This window comes from Oncorhynchus tshawytscha, linkage group LG16 (genome assembly GCF_018296145.1).
Source record: "Oncorhynchus tshawytscha isolate Ot180627B linkage group LG16, Otsh_v2.0, whole genome shotgun sequence".
NCBI classification, from domain to species: Eukaryota; Metazoa; Chordata; class Actinopteri; order Salmoniformes; family Salmonidae; genus Oncorhynchus; species Oncorhynchus tshawytscha.
In genome coordinates, this window is record NC_056444.1 from 75,333,045 (window position 1) to 75,359,386 (window position 26,342).

Below are 26,342 nucleotides of genomic sequence, written 5' to 3' on the forward strand. Positions count from 1 at the left end.
ACCACCACCCATTCTCCCGGATCGCCCGCCCAGTCGCCACCCCCTATGTGTAACGCGCACGGAGGACGGTTGCTTGTTTGTGGAGTTTAAACGAAACTGTGTGCGACCGTAGCTTTGTCGTTAGTTTGAGAAGTTTAGGACAAATGTAGTTCGCTTGCCACACTGTTCTAACCAGCGAGAGATGCTTTGTTGTTTTACTGTACTACCATCCCGCCCCAGAGCTTTTAGCCACGTTTGATCATATTTTAACCCCTGCGTCATGGTTTCGTAGGATGGAAGTAGACGACGTGTCGGTTAGAGAGCAACTTTTCCACAACAAAGTGCGAGAGATTTTTGTAAGTACGCTAATGCTCTTTGTTTATAAACCTCAAAACATAAATCATTTCAGCGAGATATTAATCCGTGGTGCATTTCGGGAAGTGTCTGTATTATGTTCATAAAAGTTTGCATACTGATAGTGATGTTATCGTTTCTTCCTCTACTGAAGTTCTGTGGTTACTGTAGCCTATAACTTATTACAAGGGAATCCCTTTACAGGGGGGTGTGTGTGTAGCTGGTCATTAATGTGGCTGAGACACAGAAGGGTAACCCAAGGAGCCTTTTCTTCCACCTTGGGCCTCCATCCATATGCATTTCTGTATGATTCTTCTTGTAAAGCCTTGGCTGTAGACTATCATGGTTGTGTGTAATGAGAGCCATGCATAACTTATAGTTGTATAGATTCCATTCAGTATACAAAACATGTACTTTAATGAATAGCTATATGTAATGATTTTACCTATACTGTTGCCACCTGGTTCCACCACATTGACTTCTTTATGGGATGTTACGCTGGGTTGTGTTCAGTAGGGCACACTGTAGCAAAACGTTTCACAACATTAAATGTATATCTGCATTCTATTTGGAGAAGTTTTGGTGGTACCTCTTTCACTCAGTTTTAAAACGTTTTGTCCTTACTGAATACAACACTGTACGGATGGCACAGAACAGCTCCTGCTGAACTTCAGACCTGATTACTATTGCTTCAACAGGGCACATTGAGATGACCCTTAACCCCGCAACGCACAGCAGTTCTCATGTAGACCTAGCTACAACAGAGCACGCCTTGTTCCATGAGCCAAAAAGATAACAGCACTGTACTTTAAAGACCACATCTAATCTTGCATTTTGTAGGCTTATTCTGTGAGTCAGAAATGACGACAACGTTGCAGAACGCCAAGACCCTCATGATGTGAAATTGTATTTCAGTATCTAGACTAGAGGTCGACTGATTATGATTTTCCAACGCCGATACTGATTATTGGAGGACCAAAAAAAGCCAATACCGATTAATCGGCCCATTTTTTTTATATATTTAAAAAAAATATACATATATTTGTAATAATGACAATTACTACAATATTGAATGAACACTTATTTGAACTTTTAACTTCAATTTAGTCTCAAATAAATAATGAAACCTGTTCAATTTGGTTTAAATAATGCAAAAACAAAGTGTTGGAGAAGAAAGTAAAAGTTAAATATGTGCCATGTAAAAAAGGTAACGTTTAAGTTCCTTGCTCAGAACATGTGAAAGCTGGTGGTTCCTTTTAACATGAGTCTTCAATATTCCCAGGTAAGAAGTTTTAGGTTGTAGTTATTATAGATTTATTTCTCTCTATACCATTTGTATTTCAAATACCTTTGACTATTGGATGTTCTAATAGGTACTTTAGTATTGCCAGCCTAATCTCGGGAGTTGATAGGCTTGAAGTCATAAACAGCGCTGTGCTTCAAGCACAGCGAAGAGTTGCTGGCAAATGCAGGAAAGGGCTGTTTGTTTGAATGCTTACGAGCCTGCTGCTGCCTACCACCTCTGTCAGACTGCTCTATCAAATCATAGACTTAATTATAATATAATAAACAAAGAAATATGAGCCTTAGGTCATTAATATGGTCAAATCCGGAAACTATCATTTTGAAAACAAAACGTTTATTCTTTCGGTGAAATGCGGAACCGTTCCATATTTTATCCAACGGGTGGCATCCCTAAGTCTAAATATTGCTGTTGCATTGCAAAACCTTCAATGTTATGTCATAATTATGTACAATTCTGGCAAATTACGGTCTTTGTTAGGAAGAAATGGTCTTCACACAGTTCGCAACGAGCCAGGAGGCCCAAACTGCTGCATTATACCCTGACTCTGCTTGCACAGAACGCAAGAGAAGTGACACAATTTCCCTAGTTAAAAGAAATTCATGTTAGCAGGCAATATTAACTAAATATGCAGGTTTAAAAATATATTCTTGTGTATTGATTTTAAGAAAGGCATTGATGTTTATGGTTGGGTACACATTGGTGCAACGATAGTGCTTTTTTTGCGAATTGCGCTTGTTAAATCACCCGTTTGGCGAAGTAGGCTGTGATTAAATGATAAATTAACAGGCACCGCATCAATTATATGCAACGCAGGACAAACTAGATAGCTACACATGGTTGATGATATTAGTAGTTTAACTAGTGATTATGTTAAGATTGATTGTTTTTTATAAGATAAGTTTAATGCTAGCTAGCACCTTACCTTGGCTCCTTGCTCCACTCGCATAACAGGTAGTCAGCCTGCCACGCAGTCTCCTCGTGGAGTGCAATGTAATCGGCCATGATCGGTGTCCAAAAATGCCGATTACCGATTGTTATGAGAACTTGAAATCGGCCCTAATTAATCGGCAATTCCGATTAATCGGTTGACCTCTAACCTAGACATACTCCATATGTTACAGCAGACTATAATGGGTAGAATTATACAAAGATGAGGTGTGTATCATGTATGGTTCACGGCTCATATGGTCTTATGGGTCCTTAAAATTTCATCATGATAACAAAAATATGTTTGATACAAATGTGAAACGCCCTGCCCCCCCCAAAATCATATTTTTTTGAATATGTGAGAATTGCCAGAACAATCTGAGATGCCAAAAACACTTTCGGGCTATGCTGGTGTGGGCCCAATAGGCTTAATACTAAAAATATGCTTCAATGCCCAAAGCGTATCTTGACATTGTCCCTTTCACCTAGGCCTAATTCTTCTCAAGTACCCCGGGCCTTGCTTAACCGTTTAGCTGCCATACAGTCCTAAGCTTATTTCTTCACTGTTTGTTCTCTCTCACACACGGCGTAATCATTTGACCTCTGGTCATTAAAGGGGCTTTAGCCTTCGCTTATCATCGTTGACCCTGATACAAGCCCCTCTCATCTTGCTACCTTGAAAATGACTTGGTAGTTAACGTTTCAGTAATCTTGTGACGTCATCCTTCCAAAGTGTATCAGAGACCAGAAGATGTTCTGCCCCACATCAGTATTGATCTGTTATTCAACTTCCTCTTGGTAATGGGAAATATTTGGACTATTATTATAAGGACATGCAGACTTTTCATGTTCCATACCATTTGTTGATTGTTTTTGGCTGTTGCGCATCAATTAGATTTATCCTCTTGTTCCACTTGTAAACTTAGCATTGTACAAACTCTTCAATGTGTTGGCATGAAAGCTGCTTTGAAAGCGAGGTAGCTGCAGCTTTTCTTTTTACTCTGCCACTGTCTCCATCTGTACAGAATGGGTTTTTACTCTGCCGCTGTCTCCATCTGTACAGAATGGGTTTTTACTCTGCCGCTGTCTCCATCTGTACAGAATGGGTTTTTACTCTGCCGCAGTCTCCATCTGTACAGAATGGGTTTTTACTCTGCCGCAGTCTCCATCTGTACAGAATGGGTTTTTACTCTGCCGCTGTCTCCATCTGTACAGAATGGGTTTTTACTCTGCCGCTGTCTCCATCTGTACAGAATGGGTTTTTACTCTGCCGCAGTCTCCATCTGTACAGAAAGGGTTTTTACTCTGCCGCTGTCTCCATCTGTACAGAATGGGTTTTTACTCTGCCGCTGGCTCCAACTGTACAGAATGGGTTTTTACTCTGCCGCTGGCTCCATCTGTACAGAATGGGTTTTTACTCTGCCGCTGGCTCCATCTGTACAGAATGGGTTTTTACTCTGCCGCTGGCTCCATCTGTACAGAATGGGTTTTTACTCTGCCGCTGGCTCCATCTGTACAGAATGGGTTTTTACTCTGCCGCTGGCTCCATCTGTACAGAATGGGTTTTTACTCTGCCGCTGGCTCCATCTGTACAGAATGGGTTTTTACTCTGCCGCTGGCTCCATCTGTACAGAATGGGTTTTTACTCTGCCGCTGGCTCCATCTGTACAGAATGGGTTTTTACTCTGCCGCTGGCTCCATCTGTACAGAATGGGTTTTTACTCTGCCGCTGGCTCCATCTGTACAGAATGGGTTTTTACTCTGCCGCTGGCTCCATCTGTACAGAATGGGTTTTTACTCTGCCGCTGGCTCCATCTGTACAGAATGGGTTTTTACTCTGCCGCTGGCTCCATCTGTACAGAATGGGTTTTTACTCTGCCGCAGTCCATCTGTACAGAATGGGTTTTTACTCTGCCGCAGTCCATCTGTACAGAATGGGTTTTTACTCTGCCGCTGGCTCCATCTGTACAGAATGGGTTTTTACTCTGCCGCTGGCTCCATCTGTACAGAATGGGTTTTTACTCTGCCGCTGGCTCCATCTGTACAGAATGGGTTTTTACTCTGCCGCTGGCTCCATCTGTACAGAATGGGTTTTTACTCTGCCGCTGGCTCCATCTGTACAGAATGGGTTTTTACTCTGCCGCTGGCTCCATCTGTACAATGTTGCGCCCACTTTCTGCACCGCCTTCAATACAAAAGCCCATCATTTGGCTGTTAAACCCAAATTAAACCCTCTTGAAACTCCAGCTCCTTGTTCTCAAATGCCTGGCCAACTGGGCAGTGCCTTCAACACAAGCTCAGGCAGGCAGAGACCTTGGCCGTTAGACACACTCTAAACTCTAGCTCCTCGGCCTATTCTCAACAAACAGGTTCATGTTGGTTCAGGAAGTGAGCAGTAGAACACCATGCATGAAAGGGTTTATTCATTTTAAGTTTGCCCAACTGTCCACCACCACCTTCCACCACAGAAGCCCAGCCTCCGGCCGTTAAAACCCCTTCTAAGCCCAGCTCCTTGTTTAGAACAGCCTGGACAGAAAGCCCAGCCTCTGGCTGTTAAAACCCCTTCTAAGCCCAGCTCCTTGTTTAGAACTGCCTGGACAGAAAGCCCAGCCTCCGGCCGTTAAAACCCCTTCTAAGCCCAGCTCCTTGTTTAGAACAGCCTGGACAGAAAGCCCAGCCTCTGGCCGTTAAAACCCCTTCTAAGCCCAGCTCCTTGTTTAGAACAGCCTGGACAGAAAGCCCAGCCTCTGGCCGTTAACCCCTTCTAAGCCCAGCTCCTTGTTTAGAACTGCCTGGACAGAAAGCCCAGCCTCTGGCCGTTAAAACCCCTTCTAAGCCCAGCTCCTTGTTTAGAACAGCCTGGACAGAAAGCCCAGCCTCCGGCCGTTAAAACCCCTTGTAAGCCCAGCTCCTTGTTTAGAACAGCCTGGACAGAAAGCCCAGCCTCCGGCCGTTAAAACCCCTTCTAAGCCCAGCTCCTTGTTTAGAACAGCCTGGACAGAAAGCCCAGCCTCCGGCCGTTAAAACCCCTTCTAAGCCCAGCTCCTTGTTTAGAACAGCCTGGACAGAAAGCCCAGCCTCTGGCCGTTAAAACCCCTTCTAAGCCCAGCTCCTTGTTTAGAACAGCCTGGACAGAAAGCCCAGCCTCTGGCCGTTAAAACCCCTTCTAAGCCCAGCTCCTTGTTTAGAACAGCCTGGACAGAAAGCCCAGCCTCTGGCCGTTAAAACCCCTTCTAAGCCCAGCTCCTTGTTTAGAACAGCCTGGACAGAAAGCCCAGCCTCTGGCCGTTAACCCCTTCTAAGCCCAGCTCCTTGTTTAGAACTGCCTGGACAGAAAGCCCAGCCTCTGGCCGTTAAAACCCCTTCTAAGCCCAGCTCCTTGTTTAGAACAGCCTGGACAGAAAGCCCAGCCTCCGGCCGTTAAAACCCCTTGTAAGCCCAGCTCCTTGTTTAGAACAGCCTGGACAGAAAGCCCAGCCTCCGGCCGTTAAAACCCCTTCTAAGCCCAGCTCCTTGTTTAGAACAGCCTGGACAGAAAGCCCAGCCTCCGGCCGTTAAAACCCCTTCTAAGCCCAGCTCCTTGTTTAGAACAGCCTGGACAGAAAGCCCAGCCTCTGGCTGTTAAAACCCCTTCTAAGCCCAGCTCCTTGTTTAGAACTGCCTGGACAGAAAGCCCAGCCTCCGGCCGTTAAAACCCCTTCTAAGCCCAGCTCCTTGTTTAGAACAGCCTGGACAGAAAGTTGCCTTCCTCCAGGTAGAACTCATGTGTTTTTCACCTACAACTGCTGACTAGTCTCTCGGTCTGTCCCTCTCTCTGTTTGTTGGCTAGGTCTTTCACCCCCTTGTGATCCCCCTCCTACCTACCGGTACTTTCTCTTTGTGGGATATAGCAGGCTTATTGCGAACACAGCACATTGAAAGATTTCCTCCACAGTTTGTTGGCTAATTTTGATGCTGAGCATTTGTAGCGTCATTGTTTTGTTGCGACATGCATTTGACATTTTGCGGTACCAGGCTAGCTATACGTCACGATTGGTAAGAATTTCTCAACAAACCTACAAAACCATAGGCTACTTGGCGTATGCGTAATGTAAGGAACAGTGAATGGGAATGATTGTCACCAGTCATGTCTGTAGAGAAGGCATTGTTGTGTTGCATTCAGTTCATGTTGGGGAAAACAAAACATTGTAGACAGTCTCAGATACCTGTCCTGTTAGCTGGAATCTATTGTCCAAGTGCTAAATTGTCACTGTTGGGGACATCAGCCCAACCAGGCTATAGTGTTGGATCTATTCTCACTGCCTCAATGAGAAACAATCCTGCAAGGGCAGCGATTTTTAGGTACTTCACTGTGGTTAGGGCCCAGTTGTTAATATGGGTGATACAACCACTGGTTTTCCCCAAATCTCATTGTTGCCATCCTAGAAAGAGGGACAGGGAGATCGCCTGTCCCACCCATGGATTGGAGGAGGAGGAACCCCACTTTGACCCTGTAGCATATGTCCTCATCTTCCGTTGTTAAATGTACTTTGTATGTCAGAGTAATGTAGTGTCTAGGCATTGACATGAAGGTGGGTGCGTGTGCAGATGCGTTTTCCTCTCCTTAAATGTTATTCTACAGTGAAGAATAGAACAAGAAGTTGTTGACCTTCTACTGCACTGAAATAATGCCCTAGAAACGTGATCATCCCTAAAGCCAACACCTCATTTGGCCGCCTTTCATTCCAGTTCTCTGCTGCCTGTGACTGGAACGAATTGCAAAAATCGCTGAAGTTGGAGACTTTTATCTCCCTCACCAACTTCAAACATCAGCTATCTGAGCAGCTAACCGATCGCTGCAGCTGTACATAGTCTATTGGTAAATAGCCCACCCATTTTTACCTACCTCATCCCCATACTGTGTTTATTTATTTACTTTTCTGCTCTTTTGCACACCAATATCTCTACCTGTACATGACCATCTGATCATTTATCACTCCAGTGTTAATCTGCTAAATTGTAATTATTCGCCTACCTCCTCATGCCTTTTGCACACAATGTATATAGACTTTTTTCTACTGTGTTATTAACTTGTTAATTGTTTACTCCATGTGTAACTCTGTGTTGTCTGTTCACACAGCTATGCTTTATCTTGGCCAGGTCGCAGTTGCAAATGAGAACTTGTTCTCAACTAGCCTACCTGGTTAAATAAAGGTGAAATAAAAAAAATAAAAAATAAAAATCATATGTATTGAACAAATAGGCCTACAATTGAATAAGAGGAATGCTATCATATTTCATTGGATTGACTTGTCAAGGGTACCATTTTTATTTATTTCACAAGGACAAGATGTGCTTGGGTAAGCATTATTCAATCTACAGGAAACAGTCTTTTTCCAGGCAGTGGTAGCCATTTTGTCACATTTCTGCCACTCTCTCAGGATGAGGTAACTTTCTTTCTCAACTATTGTTTTCTGCAATTAATGTCACCTCAGGGTGAACTCCTGAATCCTGCCACCATCGCCTCTCTTCCTCTGGGCTGGGGAGAGGATGTTTGTCTAGGCCTAGCCTTACATGTTGTGCTTTATGTGTGTTCTTGGTTGTCTCTCTGAATAGTTCCAGTTAACTCAGCATTTCCTCCAACACCAATGGCGAAACGTATTAATCTCTCACCACATCCTGTGATTTTAGAGTTGAAGCTCTGTGAGTATAGTTGTGAACAGTTGACCACTGATTTAGTTTCAAGAGGCACATTCTCAGATTTTTACCCCAGACGACCAGGCCGGCAGACAGCTATTAGACTGTATCCGATTAAATGGGATTAATCAATGTTCAGTTGGTCAAGGAGTCCGTTCTCTTACAGAAGACAATATCCCTAGATTCATTGAGGCTGGCTGTATATTGACCCAAATAGGGGTTTAAGGTCTGTCTAGTTGCACACTTTTCCTTCCCGTCCTAACCTGATACCAGTCCCCCACTCTCACCCTGTTTCTCCCGCTCTCTTCATCTGGTTAAACTGGTGTATCTAATCTGCAGACTCCATCTGTTTCTCTTGGCCTAATGGCCTTGTCTTGCATGTCTCTGTCACCATGTCACTATACAGGCTGGGTCATTTCAAAACCCACCACACTGTTGAGTGGATAGTAATGCATTGTGATGGAAGAAACAAATCCTAGCTTATTGTGACCTGAAATGGTTTGCTTCAAAACATTTACTGGGTGAGGCTTCCTGAGTCCAACCCACACATCTTAACTAGATAGCTAGTTACACAACTGTGCCAGTCAGAAAGGAGAACAACCAGACTATCTATCCTCCTCTGTTATCTAGCCCCCTGTTATCCTGTCCAGCCAGCTATATCCTGTCTATCCTCCTCTGTTATCTAGCCCCCTGTTATCCTGTCCAGCCAGCTATATCCTGTCTATCCTCCTCTGTTATCTAGCCCCTGTTATCCTGTCCAGCCAGCTATATCCTGTCTATCCTCCTGTTATCCTGTCCAGCCAGCTGTTCTCCTGTCTATCCTCCTATTATCCTGTCCAGCCAGCTATATCCTGTCTATCCTCCTCTGTTATCTAGCCCCCTGTTATCCTGTCCAGCCAGCTATATCCTGTCTATCCTCCTCTGTTATCTAGCCCCCTGTTATCCTGTCTATCCTCCTGTTATCCTGTCCAGCCAGCTGTTATCCTGTCTATCCTCCTGTTATCCTGTCCAGCCAGCTGTTATCCTGTCTATCCTCCTATTATCCTGTCCAGCCAGCTGTTATCCTGTCTATCCTCCTAATATCCTGTCCAGCCAGCTGTTATCCTGTCTATCCTCCTGTTATCCTGTCCAGCCAGCTGTTATCCTGTCTATCCTCCTGTTATCCTGTCCAGCCAGCTGTTATCCTGTCTATCCTCCTGTTATCCTGTCTATCCTCCTGTTATCCTGTCCAGCCAGCTGTTATCCTGTCTATCCTCCTGTTATCCTGTCTATCCTCCTGTTATCCTGTCCAGCCAGCTGTTATCCTGTCTATCCTCCTGTTATCCTGTCCAGCCAGCTGTTATCCTGTCTATCCTCCTGTTATCCTGTCTATCCTCCTGTTATCCTGTCCAGCCAGCTGTTATCCTGTCTATCCTCCTGTTATCCTGTCCAGCCAGCTGTTATCCTGTCTATCCTCCTGTTATCCTGTCCAGCCAGCTGTTATCCTGTCTATCCTCCTGTTATCCTGTCTATCCTCCTGTTATCCTGTCTATCCTCCTATTATCCTGTCCAGCCAGCTGTTATCCTGTCTATCCTCCTATTATCCTGTCCAGCCAGCTGTTATCCTGTCTATCCTCCTGTTATCCTGTCCAGCCAGCTGTTATCCTGTCTATCCTCCTGTTATCCTGTCCAGCCAGCTGTTATCCTGTCTATCCTCCTGTTATCCTGTCTATCCTCCTGTTATCCTGTCTATCCTCCTGTTATCCTGTCTATCCTCCTGTTATCCTGTCTATCCTCCTGTTATCCTGTCCAGCCAGCTGTTATCCTGTCTATCCTCCTGTTATCCTGTCTATCCTCCTGTTATCCTGTCCAGCCAGCTGTTATCCTGTCCAGCCAGCTGTTATCCTGTCTATCCTCCTGTTATCCTGTCCAGCCAGCTGTTATCCTGTCTATCCTCCTGTTATCCTGTCTATCCTCCTGTTATCCTGTCTATCCTCCTGTTATCCTGTCCAGCCAGCTGTTATCCTGTCTATCCTCCTGTTATCCTGTCTATCCTCCTGTTATCCTGTCTATCCTCCTGTTATCCTGTCTATCCTCCTGTTATCCTGTCTATCCTCCTGTTATCCTGTCTATCCTCCTGTTCTCCTGTCTATCCTCCTGTTCTCCTGTCTATCCTCCTGTTCTCCTGTCTATCCTCCTGTTATCCTGTCTATCCTCCTGTTATCCTGTCTATCCTCCTGTTATCCTGTCTATCCTCCTGTTATCCTGTCTATCCTCCTGTTATCCTGTCTATCCTCCTGTTATCCTGTCTATCCTCCTGTTATCCTGTCTATCCTCCTGTTATCCTGTCCAGCCAGCTGTTATCCTGTCTATCCTCCTGTTATCCTGTCTATCCTCCTGTTATCCTGTCTATCCTCCTGTTATCCTGTCTATCCTCCTGTTATCCTGTCTATCCTCCTGTTATCCTGTCTATCCTCCTGTTCTCCTGTCTATCCTCCTGTTCTCCTGTCTATCCTCCTGTTATCCTGTCCAGCCAGCTGTTATCCTGTCTATCCTCCTGTTATCCTGTCTATCCTCCTGTTATCCTGTCTATCCTCCTGTTATCCTGTCTATCCTCCTGTTATCCTGTCTATCCTCCTGTTATCCTGTCCAGCCAGCTGTTATCCTGTCTATCCTCCTGTTCTCCTGTCCAGCCAGCTGTTATCCTGTCTATCCTCCTGTTATCCTGTCCAGCCAGCTGTTCTCCTGTCTATCCTCCTGTTATCCTGTCTATCCTCCTGTTATCCTGTCTATCCTCCTGTTATCCTGTCTATCCTCCTGTTATCCTGTCTATCCTCCTGTTATCCTGTCCAGCCAGCTGTTATCCTGTCTATCCTCCTGTTCTCCTGTCCAGCCAGCTGTTATCCTGTCTATCCTCCTGTTATCCTGTCCAGCCAGCTGTTCTCCTGTCTATCCTCCTGTTATCCTGTCTATCCTCTTGTTATCCTGTCTATCCTCCTGTTATCCTGTCTATCCTCCTGTTATCCTGTCCAGCCAGCTGTTATCCTGTCTATCCTCCTGTTATCCTGTCTATCCTCCTGTTATCCTGTCTATCCTCCTGTTATCCTGTCTATCCTCCTGTTATCCTGTCTATCCTCCTGTTATCCTGTCTATCCTCCTGTTATCCTGTCTATCCTCCTGTTATCCTGTCTATCCTCCTGTTATCCTGTCTATCCTCCTGTTATCCTGTCTATCCTCCTGTTATCCTGTCTATCCTCCTGTTATCCTGTCTATCCTCCTGTTATCCTGTCTATCCTCCTGTTATCCTGTCCAGCCAGCTGTTATCCTGTCTATCCTCCTGTTATCCTGTCTATCCTCCTGTTATCCTGTCTATCCTCCTGTTATCCTGTCCAGCCAGCTGTTCTCTAAATTCCAGGGTTATTACTGTTGTGATTTTCTTTAGTTTTTCTTATTAGTTAAGTTTTTCAGTTTCAGTTTTTTAGATCAGTTTGCTAAAAAAAAGATACTACTTCCGTTTTTATATTTATTTTTAGGGGACGAAGTAGCCTATGTTTGGGAGGCTAGGAGCCATGTATGTGTTTGTATACGTTCTGGGATGTCACTTCTTGCCATTGTGGAGCAGTTTTGCATAAAGTGATGGGTCAGGTTATAGATTAGGTTTGAAGGTAGACTCAGCGAGGTGATGTAAATGTAAACAATAGTAGTGGGTCGATTTCTGCAGCAACCAGGAGTGTTGATGCGTGAGGCTAAACTTCTCTGCTGTTTTGGTCCTGTAGCTACAGCTACCACTTGTAGCACAGCGCAGTGACTGTGTCAAGCTTCTTCGATAATCACTTTCACAGCAATTCATGTCAGCCATGAGTACAGCTCCTAGTGATGATGACCAACATCACAGGGCCCTGTGTGGATCAGTTGGTAGAGCATGGCACTTGTAATGCCAGGGATGTGGGTTCGATTCCCACTGGGGCCAGTATGGAAAAGTATACACTTTGGATAAGAGCATAGACCTGCTAAATGACTCAAATGTAAATAAAGATGATAATCAACTATCAGAGAGAGAGTCTGAGTTTAAACCAAATGACCTAGGTGACTTGATCTGTTGTATGTGCTGATCTGAAGATATTATCTCAACATTTACCTGATATTTATTTAGACTTTTTTTTAGAATTGATTTATTTCACCTTTATTTAACCAGGTAGGAAAGTTGAGAACAAGTTCTCATTTACAATTGCGACCTGGCCAAGATAAAGCAAAGCAGTTCGACACATACAACAACACAGAGTTACACATGGAGTAAAACAAACACACAGTCAATAATACCGTAGAAACAAGTCTATATACAATGTGAGCAGGTGAGATAAGTTAAATAAAGGCCATGGTGGCAAAGTAAATACAATATAGCAAGTAAAACACTGGAATGGTTGATTTGCAATGGAAGAATGTACAAAGTAGAGATGAAAATAATGGGGAATGGCTCCTAGACTGAGGTTGGGATTATTGAACCGAGCTGCATATTTTCCAAGAAAACAAAAGATGTCTTTCAAGTAAAATCCTGGTAATATGCAATGATCTGTATTAGCCTAATCTTTTGGTCTTTTGTTTATTTCCTCTGTCAAGATCTGTGTTCTCCTCTTCACCTGCCTCTACATACTGTCCTACCTCATCCTCACCCATTTCAAGAAGAATGCAGACTATATCACCACTGGTGAGTATGGAGGTCTGCTTGCCTGGCTGAAATGACTTGAGGGATTATGTTAAACACATCCATCCATCAAACAAAACTAACAGCCCATTAGAGGAAATGGAAGCTGTTGAAAAACCTCTAGATGACATTTTCTTTTTGGAATGTTCTTGTAGTGTTATGTTTATGGAGACCACACCTTCCCTTGTGTACACAGCAGAAACCTATTGATCAGACCTCTTAGACTGTATTTTACACAAGCAGTCAAATTCTGATTATTGGAATTGATCTTCTGACCATTCAGACTAGCTCTGAAAAATATCTGATGTAATTGGTCAAAAGACAAATTAGATGGAAAAAACTATTAGAATTGGGCTGCCTGTGTAAACAGCCTTGGATGTAGATTTAGTGAAATCAGTTCATTGGTTTCTTTGAGTTAGTCTATTGTAAGTGTTGGGCTGCTAGAATACTGTACATTGTCTTGCTCTAGGACGTCCACAAGCCTCAGGACTCGCCTGAAGGCAGTACCAGTTAAAACAATTAATGGAAGTATGTATGGAAGTTGTTTACCCCCCGCAAAAGGGAGCATTAAATATGTGTAGAATGTATTTTATAAGTCGTTTACCCCCCCTCCAAAGGGAGCATTAAATATGTGTAGAATGTATTTTATAAGTCGTTTACCCCCTCCAAAGGGAGGATTAAATATGTGTAGAATGTATTTTATAAGTTGTTTACCCCCCCCCCAAAGGGAGGATTAAGTATGTGTAGAATGTATTTTATAAGTTTCCTGATCTTTCTTATATCTCTCAGATATAGGACAGACACTTCAAAACAAACTACCACATAGTTCCCCCAAAATGTATGTTATTCAATGCATTTCTATGGGCTAATGGCAGTAATGCCAGATCAATGTTCCAGTAAATATTTTTTTGACAAAACAAATTGTCTCCCTATATTAAAAAGATGGAGAACAAGCTATGAACAAAAAATACTGACGTTTTGGTACAGCCAACTAGCACAAAAATAATATTGCGATATTGTCAAAATAATACGATACATTGTCAAAAATAATATCTCTGGGCCTCCCGAGTGGTGCAGCAGTCTAAGGCACTGCATTGCATACAGTGAAAGAGGTGTTACTCTAGCACTGCACACTGACCGGGTCGCCAGGTGTACGGTGTTTCCTCCGACACATTGGTGAGGCTGACTTCTGGGTTAAGTGAGCAGTGTGTCAAGAAGCAGTGTGGCTTGGCGGGGACGTGTTTCGGAGGACACATGGCTCTTGACTTCGCCTCTCATGAGTTCGCACGGGAGTTGCAGCGATGGGACCAGACTGAAAACTACCAATTGGATATCACGAAACTGGAGTAAAAGAAGTAATATCTCAACATTTACCTGTACAGACCCCCCATCACTAATTGAATGTGTGTTTTGCATGTTTCCCTATCAACCTGTACATGTGGAGGGGTAGCAGCTATCTATCTGGGCCTATAGGGACCTTGGCCAGAACACACAGGGCCCTACACTGCTGCAGGAGGTTGTTATGGAAACACCTCAGGCTTGTGGGTCAGCTGGGTGAGGGGTGGGACGAATGTTCCTTTTAAGATAAACACGTACCCTGTCCTTTCCAAGTATGACCATTTTATAATTGAATGTGCCTTATGTTGTTCTCAAGTGAACACAAAGTGTGGATGTGCAAATGCAATTGGTTATGTGGCTTTATGTAATCACGGTTTTGGAAAGGTGGACAGCTTAACCTGCTCTGCATTAGCAATACATGATTTTGAATGCAATGAATGTCCTCAGCAGTCAGTCAACACCACCAGCAGAACGTTTGTGCCTCACAGCTTTAATTGAATAGTGGGGTGTTGATGGTCAGAATCAATTGAGATGCTACTAACTGGTTTGTCTTGCACTCAGACCGTGTTTTTTCAAACTCTTCTGTTCCTCTTCTTGACTCATACTGGCATACCAGAGATGTTTGTTCTTTGGACCTCTTGAACACGGTGCACTCTGCATATCTCTGTTGTTGAGGCCAACTCCTTATTTCCCCTCCATCCGTTTTGATCTGTGTCTTACCGTTTTATCGCTCTGTTTTTAGAATCTTCCTCTCCTTTACCTCTTCCTCACCTCTACCTCTCTCTACCTCTTCCTCACCTCTACCTCTCTCTACCTCTTCCTCACCTCTACCCCTCTCTACCTCTTCCTCACCTCTACCTCTCTTTACCTCTTCCTCACCTCTTCCTCGCCTCTACCTCTTCCTCGCCTCTACCTCTTCCTCGCCTCTACCTCTTCCTCGCCTCTACCTCTTCCTCGCCTCTACCTCTTCCTCGCCTCTACCTCTTCCTCTTCTCTACCTCTTCTCTACCTCTTCCTCGCCTCTACCTCTTCCTCGCCTCTACCTCTTCCTCGCCTCTACCTCTTCCTCGCCTCTACCTCTTCCTCGCCTCTACCTCTCTACCTCTTCCTCGCCTCTACCTCTCTTTACCTCGTCCATGCCTCTACCTCTTCCTCGCCTCTACCTCTTCCTCGCCTCTACCTCTCTTTACCTCTTCCTCGCCTCTACCTCTCTTTACCTCGTCCATGCCTTTACCTCGTCCATGCCTCTACCTCTTTACTTCTTCCTCTCCTCTACCTCCAGGCTCCATCAACATTCCTACCATTTCACTTCTCTTATCTGTCTAGTTGTTTGGTTTGGAGCCGTCTGTTTTCAAGGTTTCCTTCAGTTGCCAAGATGCTCATGTTCCTTTAGTCAGTACTAGGTTGCCTTACTAGCATGTTGATATAAATGTATTACTCACTCATATGTTTTTCGCCATTTTTCAGATGACATTGAAGATGCGACCGTCAATAAAATTGCGTAAGTAAAGAGCGTAAGGCTGAACAAACTGACTTGGTAGCAGTCTGCAGCACGTTGACTCAGTCACTCACTGTGTCAGTGTGAGCAGAGCGTTTGAGCTAGTATCTGAGTCAATGTGACCAAATGGAATGACACCACCACTTGGCTGTAGTTTTATCAGTCTGCCCGGTGTAACTGTTAATGTCCTTCCTACCCTTTGTCATACCAGTTGGCACTATACTGTCCCCTTCCCTTCTCACAGAGAAGCTACAGGAAACACACACTCCAAAATGCTTTATTGTCCATTTCCATGAAAATGAATTTCTACACTGTCACAAACTCTCTCCCCCTCCAGGCTGTGGCTGTGTACATTCACCCTCTCTGTGGCGGTGTGTGCTGTGCTGCTCCTCCCCATCTCCATCCTGTCCAATGAGGTGCTGCTCACCTTCCCTCACAGCTACTACATGCAGTGGCTCAATGGATCACTCATCCACGGTACTGTACCTTGTCTATACTACAACCAACACAGCATTTCATGTCTACACCACAACAACGCACTCAATCTGTACTTCTATAGTCTTCTGTTTTAAACCATATTTAAATCCTAAGTATCGATAGTCAGTGAGCTTGAAATCAATATGAACCGTGCTTGACGTTGGAAATGGTTAAATAGGACAAAACACACATCACGACAAGAGACAACACTACATAAAGGGAGACCTAAGGCAGCAACACATGACAACACATCATGGTAGCAACATGGTAGCAGCACAAAACATGGAACAAACATTATTGGGCACAGACAACAGCACGAAGAGCAAGAAGGTGGAGACAACAACACATCACACAAAGCAGCCACAACTGTTGCCTTTGGTTTTATGGCAAATATAGTGTGGTGTTTGGAAAAGGTGAGTCATGTTATCCTTTCACAGTAATTAAACAACCAGCAGAAGTGGGCCCCATATGTTAGTTGTTGGTGTGAATAACAAGGAGCACTGTCAACTCTAACTCTACGTCACTGAACCCTGTAGCTTATTGCCATGGATCCCTACAGATGTTAGTGGACTTGACTGTATGCCCCCCAATAGTTTTACCCTACCCAGCCAGGCTGCGCCTCCTTGTGGCGGACTGTGGTACTGTTAACAGTCAAACGTACTTCACCTTTGGGCCTGTTGATAATATTTGCTAATAGATTGTTCTATCTTTTTGATGGTGTTTCATAGCGTTCTAATCTGTCATGTTCTGACCATATCTCTTCTCTTTCTCTCCATCAGGCTTATGGAACCTAGTGTTCCTGTTCTCCAACCTGTCCCTGGTCTTCCTCATGCCCTTCGCCTACTTCTTCACTGAGTCGGAGGGCTTCGTGGGCTGTAAGAAGGGGGTGATGGCGCGGGTGTATGAGACGGCGGTGGTGTTGCTGCTGCTCACTCTGCTGGTGCTGGGCATGGTGTGGGTGGGTGTTGCCCTGCTGAACAACACGGCCAGGGAGAGCCTCTACGGTCAGTTGATCTTTGACTTTGCTATTCATATAAGCCATTTTGCTACTGTTCACAATGGGTATTTTGAAGAATTGAATTAGAGTCCTTTATTTTTGAGAACCATATATGAAAATCCTTTCTCTGGTGACCTTTTGATATCCCATCTCAGACGTGTGGGAGTGTTACCTGCCCTACCTCTACTCTGCCATCTCTCTGTTTGGAGTGCTCCTGCTCCTGTGTAAGTAGCTGACTAACTTGTGATCAGTTGGTCATGGTCAGATGTTTTTTTGTATTACATTTTAGTAATTTAGCAGACGCACTTATCCATAGTGACTTACAGGAGCGATTAGGGTTAAGTGCCTTGCTCAAGGGCACATCGACAGATTTGTTTTACTTAGTTGGCTCTGGGATACGAACCAGCGACTGTTCAGTTACTGGCCCAACGCTCTTAACCGCTAGACTATCTGCCACCCTACCACTTCCTGTCTCCCTGCAGTGTGCACTCCCTTCGGGCTGTCCCGCATGTTCAGTGTCACTGGGAGCCTACTGGTCAAACCAGGGGTGAGTGACAATCCACATAGTATACCCCTATATACAGACAATAACAACACTATACCATTGTTATAACTTGATGACATCCATCCCCTGTGTTTCTTTAGCTGTTGGAGAATGTGGAGGTGGAGATGAACTGTGCTGCGTTCGAGGAGGCTTCTCTCTCCAGGAAACTCAACAGTGAGTTGACTACCGTGTGCTAGAGTACACAGACAGGATGCTCACACTACACCATGCTATTATGACTCATCCTAGAGGAGGTGGTGTTGACCTTGCTCTGTTCCTTGTAGGCGGTAGCACGTCATGCAGAATCAGTGTAAACGTGGAGCCTTTGAGGATGCAGTTCCTCGGCGTCCAGGCCAAACGCATCGCCCTCCGTAAGACCAAGATGTGTATATAATACTACTGTGTTTTATTACCTTCTGTGGGTATTGACTGATTTAGGGCTGCAGCATACAGGGATCACTGTGGGGATACTAGGGTTGGATAGCATTCATTGGAAGATTATTATTATTATTATAAAAGTACAACATTGATTTCATTCAGGCATTATAAAAAGTCCAGGAATAGCAACACTGCTCACCGGGCGACAGACCGCATTGTGTACAATGGTTCTCAACTCGCCTCTGTCTCTGTCCCTGTCTCTCTCTCTCTGTCCCTGTCTCTGCCTCTCTCTGTCTCTCTCTCTGCCTCTCTCTCTCTCTGCCTCTCTCTGTCTCTGCCTCTCTCTGTCTCTGCCTCTCTCTGTCTCTGCCTCTCTCTCTCTCTGTCTCTGCCTCTCTCTCTCTGTCTCTGCCTCTCTCTCTCTCTCTGCCTCTCTCTCTGTCCCTGTCTCTGTCTCTGCGTCTCTCTCTCTCTGTCTCTCTCTCGCTCTGTCTCTCGCTCTTTCTCCCCTCCCCTCTGTCTCTCTAATTCTCCCCCCCCCAGAGATGCGGAGGAGAGCATCACCATGGCAGCGGAACCTGTTCTACCCTCTGGCCATGCTCCTGCTCCTAGCTCTAACGGTGGTGTGTGTGTTGATGGTATGTTTCCACGTTCTGGAGCTCCTGTTCGACGAGACGGCCATGCCCAGAGGAATGGGGGTGAGGACTCTACCAAGGGGAATAAGGGGATGTGTGAGCTGGCAGGGGCTTTGTATGGATTATTGGCTTTTATAGCATCAATTCTAGACCATGTGCTGTTAGTCTTCTTGTAGGGCTGGGCGATATGGCCGAAAACTATCTCGATTTTATTTTTTAAATATTTTTTTCATACGTATGACTGAGTCCTTCAAATTAGTTGCTGACTGCTGTATAAAATCAAGCACACAGCCATGCAACCTCCATAGACAAACAATGGCAGTAGAATGGCCTTACTGAAGAGCCCAGTGACTTTCAACATTGCGCTGTCATAGGATGCCACCTTTCCAGTAAGTCAGTTTGTCAAATGTCTCCCCTGCTAGAGCTACCCCGGTCAACTGTAAGTGCAGCTATTGTGAAGTAGCAACAACGGCTCAGCCACGAAGTGGTAGGCCACACAAGCTCATAGAACGGGACTGCCAAGTGCTCAAGTGCGTAAAAATTCTGTCCTCGGTTGCAACACTCACTACCAAGTTCCAAACTGCCTCTGGAAGCAACGTCGGCACAAGAACTTCGAGAGCTTCACGAAATAGGTTTCCAAGGGTGAGCAGCCGCATACAAGCCTAAGATCACCATGCAAAATGCCAAGCATCAGCTGGAGTTGTGTAAAGCTCGTCGCCATTGGACTCTGGAGCAGTGGAAACTCATTCCCTGGATTGATGAATCACGCTTCAGCATCTGGCAGTCCGAGGGGTGAATCTGGGTTGGCGGATGCCAGAAGAACGCTAGTGCCAACTGTAATGTTTGGTGGAGGAGGAATAATGTTCTGGGGATGTTTTTCATGGTTCGGGCTAGGCCCCTTAGTTCCAGTGAAGAGAAATCTTAACGCTACAGCATACAATGACATTCTAGACGATTCTGTGCTTCCAACTTTGTGGCAACAGAAATGGTTTGTTGAGATCGGTATGGAAGAACTTGACTGGCCTGCACAGAGCCCTGACCTCAACCCCATCGAACATATTTGGGATGAATTGGAACGCCGACTGCGAGCCAGGTCTAATCGCCCAACCTCACTAATGCTATTGTGGCTGAATGCTGCAGGGACTTGCTTCCAATGTTCCAACATCTAGTGGAAAGCCTTCCCAGAAGAGTGGAGACTGGTATAGGGAGGACCAATTACATATTAATGCCCATGATTTTGGAAAGAGATGTTCAACAAGCAGTTGTCCACATACTTTTGATCATGGTGTGTATGTTGAATTCTAATTGTATATTGCCACTGTTGCTCCTGAATAGCCTGTTCTATTCTATAATGAAGTTACTGAGGACCATATGTTATATTGATTTAAGACGACACAAATACAAGGATTATGCGGAGGAGGGAGGGAACATTTTACAACCAATTGGCATTAACCGTGTGTTTCCTCTGCGTGATAGGACCCTCGTCTGGGGACAACTTCCTTCTCCATGTTTGGTTCTCTGGGAGCAGCAGTGCAGGTGGTTCTCATCATGTACCTGATGGTGTCGTCTGTGGTGGGCTTCTACAGCTCTCCTCTCTTCACCTTCCTGCTGCCCCACACTCAGGACACCAACCTCACACAGATCATTGGGAACTGTGTCTCTCTTCTGGTCCTCAGCTCAGCACTGCCAGTCTTCTCTCGTACTCTGGGTAAGGGCTCTCCCCTTTCCCCTGGTTGAGTTTCTGTGTTCTTGTCTCATATGGTTGAACAAAAAGTGACGCATTGCCTACTGTTATTAGACAGAGCTTCTGGTTGCATTATCATTTCTGACCAGAGGAGGGCGTGTCTATGCAGTCAATCACTATGAACGCTGTGTAACCTTGGCCATGTTCAAGTACTGCGCTTCACAAATACACCCTCACCAGTCAGAGGATCTGAACTTTATCCATCCATGATGAGCAGTAAAGCAGTTCCAGAGCGTTGAACCTAACCACATTCTATCTGTTCTTCAGGCATCACACGGTTTGACCTGCTGGGAGACTTTGGGAGGTATAACTGGCTGGGGAACTTCCACATAGTGTTCCTGTACAACATTTTGTTCGCTGGCCTCACCTCTGCTTGCCTCATCAACACTCTCACCTGGACTGTGCAGAGAGAACTCATACGTGCCTTTGGTACTTACATCAATCAATCTAAATGTATTTCTAAAGCCTCTATATACATGAAACGGTGCTTGACAGGAAGATATGTCTCTGGACCTGTTTCCTGATTGTTCTATATGTTGGCTCTTTGTTTAGTTTTTAAAATAATAACGCTTTCATATAGCTTTACATCTTTCCATTTAAAGGGATGTTCCACTCCAAATACAACCGTACATGATTTGTCCACTTATCTTGGCTGCAGCCGAATCCCCTTATCAGCTATTGAATATGTATTTGATTCGTCATATTGTGTTACTTTCATTATGCAGTAGAAGGTCTGTGCTAGCTGCCGATGGTCAGAGAGATTTTCAGAGTGACTGAACTGTGAGCACGCTAGCAAGGTGTTCCCTCCACAACTCTGGGCCTGGCCATGTTTCCCAATGGGCTGCTCTCCTTTCCTCAGATACAATTAAATATCAGATAAAGGCCTATACAATTCTCTCAGGAAAGTGAGAGGGGAATAGGATTCCCCTAGGGGCCTGTAGGTCTAGCCGCTGGCCCACTCCCCAGCCCCTCACACACATGCACACTCCCCAGCCCCTCACACACATACACACTCCCCAGCCCCTCACACACATACACACTCCCCAGCCCCTCACACACATACACACTCCCCAGCCCCTCACACACATACACACACTCCCCAGCCCCTCTGCCCAACAAAAACAACAGAGTGTAGAGCCATATGTATATATATATATATCACACACACCCCTTACTCACAACAGATGTCATCTCTCCTTTCCCGTGACCTCCCCAACTGCTTTTGTTCTGTTTTGTGATTGATGGACTTTCTTAGCACCCAAACGTTCTTGCCCACATACTCTATCCCTCTTTCCTTCTTTCTCTCTTGCTCGTGATCTGTGTGTGTGTGTGTTGGCGGTAAACGTGTCGTTACACCTTTTTAACCGTATGTGTTTTATGGCTCCGCAGGTCTCCACAAACTGCCTCTGACTGTGTCCCGCACCACCATCCCCCTCAAGCTCCTCCTGGACAATGGCCTGTCAAAGATCCAGTGACTGACATTCCCTTGACCAATCAATTGTCATCTCTAACACCCGACCGGGACCTAAGCCTCCTGAAGAGCATTCCCATTGGAACAAAAGGCACCTTGTCTTCAGTCCTCCAACCTATCGGTGTCTGGATCACCAGAATGAAAAGACAGAAGTGGAGGAGTAGAAGTGCAGTTTGGCCAATGGTGCAGTAGAGCGCTGCTCACTGACTAATCACCAATTAATACAAGTTGACCTGGGGAATCAATTTAAATCGTCTCGGACTACAATACTGGGGTTATATTGGAATCATTGTGCACAGTAATCTGAGCCAAAAACGAGATGTTCTAGAACCAATAAAAGATTCTGGAACTGAAAAAGGGCTCTAATCTGTATCAGGGTTCTTGTTGACATTGTGACATACAGAGCATCCTGGATGTCCTAATGCCTTGTGAGAAACTCTGTGGGTTTGAGAGGGTGAGCTGGGACTGACTTACTTTACTCTTTGGACACACGTGTCAAAGCTATTTTGGAACATTACATTGTGACTGACTGACATTTCCTTTTCCTGCTCTGGGGTTCAGCGTTTGAATCGTCTCTCGCTCGCTGCCGCCTCCCCCCTCATGTTAAACCACTCTTTTTGGGCCTCACTCATCCTGTGAATCCCACTTCCATGTTTTTTAAGACGTCTGTCTGTAATGGTGTTGTGTTTGTTAATGAGAGGAGGATGTTTTAAAATGAGGTTTGAGGGATTACTCACTCTATTCTACATACCTTGACCTTCATATCGTGGAGGAAGAGAACGGGACAGGAAAGGGTTGTGTTCATTAGGTTACGTTTGAAAACTTTTTGCAACAGAAAAAAAGTTTGCGTTTCGGTCTTTTTCTTTTCTTCCATGTGGTGCCTAATGAACATGACCCATGACTTGTTTTTAAACTCATCACTTGGAATAAGTGAATGATACATGAAAAGATACCTTAACACATATAGATGATTTTATTTTTTAAGGAGGTTGTGTCATTGGTCGTAAAATGGCATTTCTGTTTACTTTTTCTCGTGGGTTTTTAACCCCCTTAAGGGGAGCTTCCTAAATGCAAAGTGACGCTCACTAGTTTTGGGTATCCTGCCTTGGACCAATCTTACTGTGAATGTTTTTAACATTTGTTAATATTAACCTAAGTGCAATACTGGTTACTGTCCACTGCCAATTCCAGATGTTTTTTTCTGTTCAATTCATATTGGAATAGTCTAAATGATCTGTGGCTTTGTTTTTATTTGTGTCATGGTTCTCCTTTGCTGTATCAGCATGTTAAGTTGTGGTAGTATTCTTTATTATTAGCTGATAGTCAGAGTTCTGTTCCGTTCATCACCAGCAGGGGGCAGGGTCTCCAAATTCACCAAACTCACCTGGCAGCCTGCTGAACGTTTACCTGAAGTTCTTTTATCCTTGATCAATGGTCAGTCATTAAAGTTGACTAATTTCACTAGCCTGGTCCCAGATCTGTTTGTGCCATCTTGCCAACTCCTTTGCCACTCATTGTCATGCTAAACAGCATTAAGATTCCATAAGAATTTGGCAAGTGAGCAGAAACAGATCTGGCACCCATCAATTCAATATATTCTTTGGGGAGCACAATGTTTGAGTGGGCTGGTTACTTAGGGGTGATAATGTTAAAGTGCTACTCTTTTTATGAGTTAATCAAGGGCATTTTTTACTGTGAGACTGCAGAACCTCTCTTTAATCTGGGAGCTGATGGACATTTTATTTTGTATTGTTTAAAAACGCTAACGTAATGAGAATGTGACCGTAGGTGTTGCTTTCAGCAATTATATATATTTTTTTATGTAATAGGGAGGAAAAAGGACATGTATTGCATTTTCCTATACATAGTCTGTCATCTGGATTGGTATGTGTAATAAGACTGTTTAGAGTGCAGTTAGATCTAGAGTACATCTATAAATCATCGGGTCTCATTGTCCAGCCCATCCCGGTTCCGGGCTGTGTGATTGCGAGTGTCGGCCCATCCTGTGCCAGTGTGTCTGTCTTCTGAGTGTCGTGTGCGTGTCTGTCCTTTGTTCCTCCACCCTTAGTCGCCTTGCTTTAATCAGGTCCAGAACAAAGCTGTTGTATTTTGTCGTGTTTGTCATCAGAGGCCGTCCCTGACGCCGCTACAACCCAAGCCCACACACAAATCAAGAGGAGACTCTTGAGCGCGCTCTCCTTCACCACCACCCACCTAATCCTCTTTTTTCCTCCACCAGTTGTCCTTGCATATTATTCATTTCCTCTTGGAAGGAAGAAAAATAAATCATTGTTTCTCCTTGATTTTTGTTTGCGTTTCTTTCTTGTTTTCTTTTGTTGGATGTTTGATTTGTCTTTTGTTTTGTGTTGCCTTTTCCTCCACTAAAGGGAGTGTCTAAATGTTCGCGGAATGCTACTTCCTGTGAATCAAATTTGATTTGTCACATGCGCCGAATACAACAGATGTAGTAGACCTTACAGTGATATGCTTACAAGCCCTTAACCAACAACGCAGTTTTATGGAAGAATCTGTGTTATTTAAAAAATGAAAGTAACAAATAATTAAAGAGCAGCAGTAAAATAACAATAGCGAGGCTATGTACAGAGTCAATGTGCAGGGGCACAGGTTAGTCGAGGTAATATGAACATGTAGAGTTACTAAAGTGACTATTCATAGATAATAAACAGTAGCAGCAGTGTAAAAGTGGGGGGGCAATGCAAATAGTCTGGGTAGCCATTTCATTAGCGGTTCAGGAGTCATGGCTTGGGGGTAGAAGCTATTTAGAAGCCTCTTGGACCTAGACTTGGCGCTCCAGTACCGCTTGCCTTGCAGTAGCAGAGAGAAGTCTATTACTAGGGTGGCTGGAGTCTTTGAAAATGTTTAGGGCCTTCCTCTGACATGGCCTGGTATAGAGATCCTGGATGGCAGGAAGCTTGATCCTAGTGATATCCTGGGCAGTACGCATTACCCTCTGTAGTGCCTCGCGGTCGGAGGCCGGGCAGTTGCCGGTCCAGTCATTGACGCAACCAGTCAGGATGCTCTCGATGGTGCAGCTGTAGAACTTTTTGAGGATCTGAGGACCCATGCCAAACATACAAATGTACATATCAGAGGTTTGGTTTGCCCTGTGGGGTGTAGGCACACACACCACCTAGACATGGCGCTTAATGAATACAGGTGTGTGTGTGTGTGTGTGTGTGTGTGTGTGTGTGAGAAACAAGTGCATCTACCTGTTTGAAACTTTCAGAGCAATTGACATTTCATTGACCCCCCCACCACCACCACTTAACCTAATTATTTTAGTGAATGTGCAAACTGGCCTTGTGAAATTAGTTCTGTTTATCACAATAAGACTTTTGAGTTGCTGTGTAAATTTCTTAGAAATAATCTTCTTATGAGAGGATTTGATAGTTAACAAGCGCCTTGAGAATGAGGTGGCATTTGTATTACAACAATGTCATAACTTGGCATAACTGACAGGGTAGGGAAAACAATAGATCAATGCTCTCTAAGTGATACTGCAAATAACCCATCACGTTCAATAGTGATGCCTTTCAATTTATCCATTTAACAACTGGACAATTTAGTCTATATTCATTATTAAAGGTCCGATGCAGCTGTTTTTATTTCCATATCAAATTATTTCTGGGTAACAATTAACAAGTCTTAGTTTCATTTGAGGATAAATGTTGACAGTGGTGCCATGCAATTTGTGAAGAGATTTGATGTGCCGACTCCAAGGCACATGGTTTATGAAGAAACTACCAAAATACAGGTGCCAAGCTTTTAGCGTCATACCTAAAAACACTCCATGCTGCCAAAGGTAGTTCAACAATGTACTGAGAAAAGGGTCTGAATACTTATGGAAATGTGATATTTCAGTTTTAATTTGAATCAATTTGCAATCATTTCTAAAAACCTGTTTTTGCTTTTATGCGCTCCAATAAACATGTCCCCATTCACTATTTCCCTGAACTTAAACCTCACCTTTATATGTAAATAAACACTACGTCATGAGGTCTAGGTCTATATCAATTATTTTTCAAATACTATCTTCTGTTTACTGAAACACTATGGGAAGATGAACCCTGGAGTTGCTGTTTTATTTGATGAAGGCTACGAGTTAAAGATTGGTGGTTACAACACTGGTCCTAAAGGTTCACTGCAAGGAGAGACGAGTCTGCCGTTCATTTTTTATTCTCTTCTGGTGTGGTCTCACAGACAAGAAGTCCAGTAGGGTAACTAACACACGCAAGGCCACCATCTGACTGGTAGTTCAGTGTCCATATCAGAAACGAGGCAGGAGTTGGAAGAGAGCCAGCGTGTATTGTAACGGG

General features: G+C 44.4%; 1 protein-coding gene and 1 non-coding gene across 2 annotated transcripts; both read left to right on the plus strand.

Annotated features, from left to right (window-relative positions):
* LOC112247352 (limb region 1 homolog-like protein) lies at positions 1–24,308 on the plus strand. Its single transcript, XM_024416097.2, has 13 exons — positions 1–335; positions 12,839–12,926; positions 15,729–15,762; positions 16,097–16,236; positions 17,016–17,240; positions 17,389–17,457; positions 17,716–17,780; positions 17,879–17,951; positions 18,062–18,148; positions 18,699–18,853; positions 20,267–20,498; positions 20,802–20,963; positions 21,924–24,308. Exons 1-13 carry the CDS (start codon positions 273–275, stop codon positions 22,007–22,009), a joined length of 1,479 nt encoding a protein of 492 aa, XP_024271865.1. The 5' UTR covers positions 1–272; the 3' UTR covers positions 22,010–24,308.
* On the plus strand, positions 12,117–12,191 carry trnat-ugu. Its single transcript has one exon. It is a non-coding gene; the product is annotated as a tRNA-Thr (tRNA).
* Positions 24,309–26,342: the final 2,034 nt, after the last annotated feature.

Bases quoted from the DNA above. Each gene is read 5' to 3' on its own strand.
- LOC112247352 (XM_024416097.2), top strand. From the start codon at position 273: ATGGAAGTAGACGACGTGTCGGTTAGAGAGCAACTTTTCCACAACAAA. The intron at 12,927-15,728 runs GTGAGTATGGAG...GCCATTTTTCAG, and splicing joins TGCAGACTATATCACCACTG to ATGACATTGAAGATGCGACC. The intron at 18,854-20,266 runs GTGAGGACTCTA...TCTGCGTGATAG, and splicing joins CCATGCCCAGAGGAATGGGG to GACCCTCGTCTGGGGACAAC.